We start from the raw sequence: 9,139 nt of genomic DNA, 5'->3' as shown, positions 1-9,139 counted from the left end.
CCCTAATCCCCACCTCTAATTCTGGTACAGAAGGGTCTATTGTCAAAAGTTTCTAAAGTTGTCAAGAAATTCAGGATAATTAACTATCGTACTTAGTAATTGTTTCCGCAAGCTTGAATGATCTTTTATGTCAAGAATGATTCGCTTTTCACCTAGTTTCTTCTCTGCTCTCAACTTGACAATAATAGGGAGGGGGGGGTGGTTGAATTGTCTGGGGTGGGAATGGAATGCTAAGAATCCGTCTGCAGATCATGAGGCCCTGCTTCCCCCTTCAAGGACACGCTGCACAGGTATTTGAATGATCCAGACAGTTCCCATAACAAATGGAGCGTAGGTGATTGGACAATGCAATGGACTAAGGGGAGTAGCCAAAGGAGAAATTCATGCTTAATTATATGGACCTTTGAGCAGGAAATTCAGAGCCGGTTTTGCTTCATTTAAGCCAATGTAGTGTATTCAATAAAAGTATTACTTTTGGGAAGAACAATGTTCCAGGAGTTCCTTTCTTGGATTTGCTAGCAGGACATCTGACATTTTAGAGCAATGATGCAAAAACTGTGAACCTTGTGCAGCCTACCAGCACCTCTTTTTCATTCCCAAAATGGACAGAAGAAAAAAAATGCAGCCCCTTTTTTGTATTTTGGTGGCATTTTATGGGGCAAAATGTTCTTAACTCTTGCATAAGCTCACATTATCCATGCTAATCCTTGAAAAACCCATCCCACTAAGCACAAGTTAGATGTTTTGCTATTTGAGGAATAGGAGGCTCCTCACATGCAACAGCTGATTAGATAGGAAGCTGAGTTTTTCTTCAGCAATGGTAAGGAGACAACCTTGTCATTCAAATCTGAACACAATACCCAGGCTCTAAGGATACAGGTCAACACATCAAACACCTGCTACCACTATTCAGCATTTGGCCTGTGGTGATTGGCTCATTCTGCTTTCAATTACTTCATATAATAATTTATTCTGAACCTTTCAAGCCATTTCTTTGTCTGGGACTACCTTGGAAATTATTTTCTGCTATATATGCAATTCAAATCAATCAAATCAAATCAACCTTTATTGTCAAAGTACAACATGTGTACAATGAGATTGGCTAAGCCTCCCTTCGTGCACCCCTCCGACACAACTCAAAGTGACAACAAACACACAATCTTATTGCACCATGTGAACTTATTGCACAACGCACCAGCCCCACAAGTCTATCATACATGGAGTTATTTCCCATTCAAAAGTCTGACAGCCCATGGGTAGAAACTGTTCTTCAGCCTGTTGGTGCGGCTGGCTATGCTTCTATATCTTCTGGCCGATGGTAGGAGAGTAAAGAAGTGCTGACCAGAGTGTGAGTCGTCCCTGAAGATTTTCCTCACTCTTCTAAGGCAGCAGGCCCTAGCGATGTCATCTAGTGCAGGGCTTGTCAACCGGTGGTACGCGTACCACTGGTGGTACGCGACCACCTGGCTAGTGGTACGCGGCGTCGCCTTCCTCCCCACCACAGCGTCACCTTCTTCCCCCCCCACTCCGCTCCTTCCCACCTCACTAAGGTTCAAAGCATGATCAGCTTCCCAAGGGCGCCACAATCCTCACGAAAGCGGGGGGAGAAGCAAAGGGGGCGAGAGAGCTCGCGGCGGGCTCGAAGGAGCACCTGTCAGTGTCAGAGCCGAGAAAGTCCCCCACAAACCCAGGGGGAGGGGTGGAGAAAAGGAGCCCCCTTTGGGAGGAAACCGCCACCTTCTTCTCCTCGGCTCTGCGCTCTTCTGTTTCTCGGCAGCCGGGCTGCCAAGCCTCTACTGGCTGGATCTCCGCGTTTGTTTTGTTTTTTACATCTCGCCTTCATGGGTTTCTGCCATACCTCCTCGGCATTCCCGGGAACAGGGCGGGTGGAAGAAAGCTTGGCTAGGCTAGGCTAGGCAAAGAAAAGCCACGGAGCCACGAGCTCAGATCGCTGGCAGGCCGGGGAAGGGGATGAAGAAGAGGAAGGGGATTGGGAGAGAGGAAACGCCAAGCTTGTCTTCGCCTCTCCCAAGGACCTCCTGCACCACCTCACAGGAACACCTGGTTTCAGATTTACGCTGCAAAAGTTTTTCTCGCACAGAGGAGAGAGGAAAAACAATTGCGGAACACTTGGGAATCCCTTACAAGGCACCATGTACTTTGGCGCTTATTTCCTAATGCCCTCCCCCCCGTGTTTTCTGCTCCAGCCCGAATTCGACTCCCTTCCACTCTCCTTACGCAGCCGTCTGTCGTCTTAATACAGCCCTAAGTTTGTCTCGCTTTCAACACCCCCTTCATTCAGGCAGACTTCCAGAGTTCGGCTGGCAGGATGCAGATAACCCCTCCCCCCTGTCCTGCCGCCTCCCACGGCACTGCGCCAATCCGCATCCCATGTCTCCGTGTCTCAAGCCTCTGTGGCACAGAACCACGCGCTCCCTGCCGCCGGCGACCATGCAAGCCCTGGTAACTGCCCCAGCCGAAGAAGCAGGTGGCTGGGAGGCCACCGCGGCGCCAACCTCCTGCACCCGTCAGCTGGCAACCCCCGGACCTGTGCCCGTCACCTGGAACGTCAGGCAACGCTTTGGCTGGTGAGGAGGGTGAAGGGGAGGCTGCCACAGCGCTGAACTCCTGCGCCCGTCAGCTGGCGACCCCCTGAACTTGCGCTTGTCAGCTGGGAGGTCTGGCGATGGAGCTGGCTGGCGTGGAGGGCGATGGGGAGGCGGCGGCTCAGCAGGCGGGATGCTGCCTGCCCACGAATGTCGGGCCCACCCGCCCCATCTGTAAAAGAAAAAGTCTTCTGCCCAAGCATAACTTTTAAGGATTTTAAGGATCTTTGAGAGGGAGAGAAAGAGAAATAGAGAGAGGGAGAGAGAGAAAGAAAGAGAGAGGGAGAGAGAGAAAGAGGAGAGGGAGAAAGAGGGAGAGAAAGAGAGGGAGACAGAGGGAGAGGGAGAGAGAAAGAGACAGAGGGAGAGGGAGAGAGAAAGAGAAGGAGGGAGAAAGAGGGAGAGAGAAAGGGAGACGGAGAGAGAGAAAGAAAGGGAGACAGAGGGAGAGAAAGAGGGAGAAAGAGATGGAGGGAGAAAGAAAGGGAGAGAGGGAAAGAGAAAGGGAGAGAGAGAGAGAAAGAGAGAGGGAGAGAGAAAGAAAGAGGGAGAGAGATTAAATTAGTAACATGGTTGTTAAGTGAATCTGGTTTCCCCACTAACTTTGCTTGTCACAAGGTTGCAAAAGGTGATCACATGATCCTGGAACAATGTGACCATCATAAATAAGAATCGGTTGCCAAGCATCCGAATGTAAATCACATGACCCTGGAGATGCTGCAATGGTCATAAGTGTGAAAAATAGTCATAAGTCACTTTTTCCAGTGCCGTTGTAACTTTGAACAGTCACTAAGCAAACTGTTGTAAGTTGAGGACTACCTGTACTTTATCACTTTTTTCCATTTTTTTTTGATCATCAAGCTTTTGACACCTTGCTGGGTGACTGGTGGTACTCGAATGTTGCCATATTCTAAAAGTGGTACAATCGGTGAAAAGATTGAAAAGCCCTGATCTAGTGGTGTCAGGGGACAGCCCATGATATTTTGTGCTGTGCTCACCACCCTCTGTAATGTCTTTCTATCTGCGGCTGTCAAGCCAGCATACCACACCATAATGTAATGTGAGAGGACGCTTTCTATAGTAGACTGATAAAAGAAGATCATCAGTCGTTATTCCACTTTGTTCTTTCGCAAAACCCTAAGGAAGTAGAGTCTCTGTTGGGCCTTTCTGGCCACCTGGGTTGTCTTGATTTTCCAGGTGAGATCTTCACTGAGGTAGACTCCCAGGAATTTAAAGAAGGAAACTCTCTCCACGCACACACACACCCAATGTAAAGTGGGGCGGGTTCCTCTCTTTTCTTCCAGAAGTCTAACACTATCTCCTTTGTCTTGCCGATGTTCAGGTGCAAATTGTTTTCTAGACACCATGAGGATAGTTTTTGTACCTCCCCCCGTACGCTGTTTCGTCTCCACCTGTAATAAGACCCAATACGGTGGTATCATCTGCAAACTTAATGATCGCAGTGGATGGGTCAAACGATACACAATCATGTGTGTACAGTGAATACAGGTAGGGACTGAGCACTACAGCCCTGTGGCGAGCCAGTGCAAAGCTTTAGGGAGGTTGATGTGACAGACCCGACTCTCACTGTTTGTGGCCAGTCCCTCAGAAAGTCTTTGATCCAGTCACAGATGGAGGGGGGGAAATCCAAGTCAGTCAGCTTTTCAATAAGGATGCTCAGCAGAATAGTATTGAAAGCCAAGCTATAGTCAATTAAAAGCATCCTGACATAGTTTCTGCGTTTCTCCAGATGGCTCGCTACAGAATGTAAGGCAGTAGCTATGGCGTCATCTGTCGACCTATTCCCCCTGTAGGCAAACTGATGTTTGTCAAAGTCCGATGGGAGGCATGTCCTAAGGTGTTGGAGGACCAGTCTTTCAAAGCATTTCATCACTACAAACGTTAATGCGATAGGTCTGTAGTCGTTTAAGCAATTAATTGCTGTTTTCTTCGGGACTGGGACAATAGTGGCTGCTTTCAAGCATGATGGAACACAGGCTGTTTGCAGGGAGATGTTAAATATCTTTGTCAATTCAGAAATGTAAGAATTAATGAAATAAACATATTGTAATATTTTCTCTAGGGCAGAGATCCCCAACCTTTTAGGCACCAGGGACTGGTTCTGTGGAGAGAAGTTTTATTACGGACCTGAGAGTGGTGGTTTTGTGTGCTGCCTGCATCCCACGGATGGGGCTTTGGTTGTTTGTGTGGACCAGTTGCTGGCATGCTGCGGCCCGGTACCAGTCCACAGACCGGGGGTTGGGGACTCCTGCTCTAGGGAGAATAGGCAGAACAATAAATATAAAAACCTGCTCATTCCTTAGTTTTAAATTTTCATTATGTGAGCATTTATAGAAAATCTGGCCCTTAAAACTTCCAGAGCCTTATCAAGGCCCATTTATTGCCCTCTCTGTGTTTGGGAGGTTTGACCTCACCCTCACGAGTGACAATAAGGAATCCACAGCCATGTTTACTGCAGACCCTGAAAGTATAAAACTGCTGTAAACAAAACCAAGATTCTTCTCTTGAAAAATTCTTGAATGACAAAGAATCAGAAGATCTTACCCAGAGAGTAAAAATATAGGACTGACTTGGCCTTACCTATTTTTTCTGAAGCGAATTGTGAAGACGATGAGGAAAAAACTGAGCAGAACTCCACTGGTGTTAAAGGCCCAGACAATCGCCAAGAGGGCCACTGAAAAAGAAGAGGTGTTCTTACAGCGGCTTTCTGGAAATGGCTGAAGAAAAAGTAAGGTGAAAGGAGTAAGAACTCTTTGGAAATTTCTCTCCCAAAATTACTGTGAATCCACTGTAATATTTTATATCTCATATAAGCCATTTCTGGGTAAAAGAAAAAAATATACTTCAGTGTGGGAAAACCTATGTTTTCTACTTTTAAAGGTTACCTGTTTTATAACTGAGTCAACAATTTATATTATTTCTATAATACTGGATATGTTTCACACAACTCTTGCATTTGTTTACAATGTAGACTAAACATGATGTTACACCACAATTAAGCCAATCCCTAAACTGACCTGGTCAAAAACAGAGGCAACATGATTCAAGTGACTTACAAAACAAAGCATGTTTTGAAATTTTTAGGACTTGATTATATGGAAAAAATATTGCATATTAATTCTTTATTTCATTTCCCTGCAGTTTGATGAAAGGCTGATATAAAGAGTCCACATTGTCCATGGAGAAATGAATATCTCTAAATATAAAAAATTAAAGAAATATAAAAGTATAAAATTTTGGTGGAATTAAAAAAAATAAAAATAGGAATTTACTACTACCACCTACCTAAGCAATGGACAATATGTTTCTGAATCAATTTCTCAAATTCTCAAGAAGGCAACGTGTAATGCTAACAGAAGATTTCAGCTGCACCAGTTACTTTATCTAGAAGCAGGAGGTCCAACACATTTTGGACCTCTCTTGCAGGGAGATTACAATGAACAGATGCTCCAAAAGCTCCATATGTGGCCCAGTGCTGCTTAACAACTTTATCAACAAGAGAAAACTGTGTCACATTTCATGCTGCACTTTTCTTCTGGATGTTCTTACATTTTACATCGTATGTCTATACAGTATACACTGACTCAACAGTTAAGATTTTTTAACTTGTTTGAATGATGGTATATAATTCCCATTCTATTTTGTCAGAAATGGCTTGTGCCCAAACAGGAAAAATCAAGAGAAAACCATCAGTATTATAACTCCAGAGAGGGCAGCCAATACAGCTGATATTTTCCTGTTATTTTTAAATTATATAGCTTAAGAGCCCGCAAGAACATTTTATTGTTCTGAGTACTGCAAATTATTTGCGCGCACGCACGCACGCACACACACACAATTTGAATGAGCCAATTACACAGTTTGTGTGTGTTTGGCTTTATAGTTCATTATTCATAGATACTTACAATTGTTGAAGTACAGAGATCCTTCAGAATCAGTTGTTGTCGTTCTTGGCTCTCATAGTCAAAATTATTCTCATATAACTTGGAATAATTGAACCCCATCTCCACAGCACATTCTAAGCCTTGATTCAACCACATGATCTGAGCAGAGCTTAGTTAGGCCTGGTATAGGAAGCAAGGTTGATCTCAAAAACTGAGACTCAGATATATGCAGCAACAGCTGAGAATTACTTGACAGAAATTTCTCTACCCTTAAAAGTCCTGAGTTGACTGATAGGAATCATGAGCAAAATTATTAGACTGTAATAATTTAACTCACATGGCCTCTTGTTTAGTATCTATCTATCTATCTATCTATCTATCTATCTATCTATCTATCTATCTATCTATCTATCTATCTATCTCATAAATTATAACGTATGCATATGAAAAGAATGAAAATAGCTGAAGGAAGTCTTTGTTCACCCACATGGCACAGCTATAACCAAAATACCAGCTATTGTAAGCATTTATTTAAAAAATGCTGATTTTTGCAAAAGTGTGAAAAATGAACTACAAAAATCAGGTATTTTGAAACTGAACTGTATTTATTTGCTGTACTGTCAAATGACATAAAATAAAAATGATGCCTGAGTAATGCCAGTCAGGAATCCAGCCTGGTCTAGGAATCCAGATTAAATGTGACAGAAATTGTGCACATGCTTAAACCAATACAATTGTCCTTAATCTTGACTGTTATTAATGAATAAGCAAGCTAGAAATTGTGTAAACATATGTGTAAAAATTATTCGGCCTAGCACAAGCATGAGAGAGAAAAAAGAAAAAGCTGGTTTTACCTTCTGTAGCTGTACTCACTCTCCCCGGGTTCAAGTTAAGTTTTGGTCACAGCAGCCCTTGTCGGACATGCGAGGCTCCCCATGTAACCCTTAACTCTGCTACCTGCGGCAAGCAATTGTCGTGCAATTGAGGCGAAGGCAGGAGAGCTCAGGTGGAGGGCCGTGTTCGGGCAAGCCCACTCCTTCTCCCTCTCCTCACCCTGCAGTCACCGAAAGGGTCTCTGGGCAGGGGCGTGTAACAAAACTGGAGAACTGCTCCTATTGGTCCCTACAACTGTATACCTGACCTTGAGAATGTTGTTTATGAGTGTAGATGTTATCAGAAAGAATCTTTTTTTTTCTGCTGTAATTTGCCCTGACTTGATATTATGCGAGAATGGAGGGGGGGGAGGATATTTAGACAAAGTATTTTAACTTATATCAGTTAGCAGAAAGAACAAAAGAGAGTCCAGCCATGACAACGAACGTACAATGAAGAACTGTAACCTTGGGGGAGCCTTTGTTGCCAATTAATCCATATTTGGAGGTTTGAAGGAACACGGTCTCTGCAACATTGCAAAACTCAGGAAAGACGGGTCTCCGCCATCGGTTAAGTGTTTCTTCTATTCTCCACCCCGTCCGATTTCATTTTTTTTAGCTCGCTTGCCTGAAATTTGCAACGACTTCGTGGAACCTCCCTCCGCCTTATAGCAGAATCGCCTCTTTGCATTAACTTTGTCTTCTAGCAATCTGGCTCCTCTTGATTTGCGTTTGTCTGATATAGTATTGGATCGATAAAAAGGGGAAAGAGCACGGACACCTCTTACTCGTCTTCTTTTTAAATGAAAAAATCATGCTGACGCGGGGGGGGGGGCAAGATTGGGCTGAGTCTATTGTTCTCACCCTCGCGATCTGACCAAGCCAGGCAAGCGGTCCCCTCCTGCCGCTATGCTGCTTCTCGCCGGTTCTTCTCAAGGTGGCTGGCCCGGGACTGGAAGACAGGTGCTCCGCACTCCCTGCTGTACACCTCATTCCTTCTGCGCGAAGCTGAGTGCGCGCTTCGGCGAATCCGATTCGGCGACGATATTGCGGGCAGAAGCATCAACTGAACAAGAGGGGCTTGGTTCAAGCTGCTCGGGAGCGGCTGGTCGCTTCTTCAGAGGAAAACAAAGGCTTCAAAAGGGGGCTGGTGGAGTCAAGCTGGAACATCAAGCCTGAAGCTGGGTTGCCATTCGAAGAGAAACGAGCAGCTTCAGTAATGAATGGAAGTTTCTTAGATATACATGACCTAGAATCGCGTTTGCCTCTCGTGTATTTTTATGACTAATGGCTGCCCCGTTCAGACGCCACAAGACTTCTCTCCAAATAAATGATTGGTTTTGTACATATGTTTTCCCATGAGACGGAATGGAATTCGGGATTAATTAAATCATGCCTTGCGCACAGTCACCCATGCTCTTGTCACCTCCCGCCTGGACTACTGTAATGCTCTCTACATGGGGCTTCCCTTGAGGAGCACTCGGAGGCTCCAGTTAGTCCAGAATGCGGCCGCGCGGGCGGTGATGGGAGCGACCCGTCGCTCCCATGTAACGCCGCTGCTGCGCGAGCTGCACTGGCTGCCTGTGGCCTTCCGAGTGCGCTTCAAGGTGTTGATTATCATCTTTAAAGCGCACCATGGCATTGGACCTGGTTACCTCCGAGACCACCTTCTGCCACAGATTACCTCCCACCGGCCGATACGCTCCCACAGAGAGGCCCTCCTCAGGGTGCCGTCAACCAGACAGTGTCGGCTGGC

The 9,139-nt window shown here is 45.3% G+C and overlaps 1 protein-coding gene across 1 annotated transcript in view; it reads right to left on the bottom strand.

Moving 5' to 3' along the window:
• GPR156 (G protein-coupled receptor 156) overlaps window positions 1-6,680 on the bottom strand; it is a gene marked incomplete at its 5' end in the record, with an annotated part of 39,885 nt that extends 33,205 nt beyond the window's left edge. Inside the window, 2 exons of the mRNA XM_029286074.1 lie at window positions 5,208-5,344; window positions 6,533-6,680. Coding sequence (XP_029141907.1) covers window positions 5,208-5,344; window positions 6,533-6,680 — 285 coding nt within the window. The remainder of the gene's footprint in view (window positions 1-5,207; window positions 5,345-6,532) is intronic.
• Window positions 6,681-9,139: the final 2,459 nt, after the last annotated feature.

Source organism: Protobothrops mucrosquamatus, unplaced genomic scaffold (genome assembly GCF_001527695.2).
Source record: "Protobothrops mucrosquamatus isolate PMUCROS unplaced genomic scaffold, P.Mucros_1.0 scaffold2816, whole genome shotgun sequence".
In the NCBI taxonomy this organism is placed as follows: Eukaryota; Metazoa; Chordata; class Lepidosauria; order Squamata; family Viperidae; genus Protobothrops; species Protobothrops mucrosquamatus.
The sequence above is the reverse complement of the archived record's forward strand: the minus strand, read 5'-3'. Positions and strand labels throughout refer to the sequence as shown.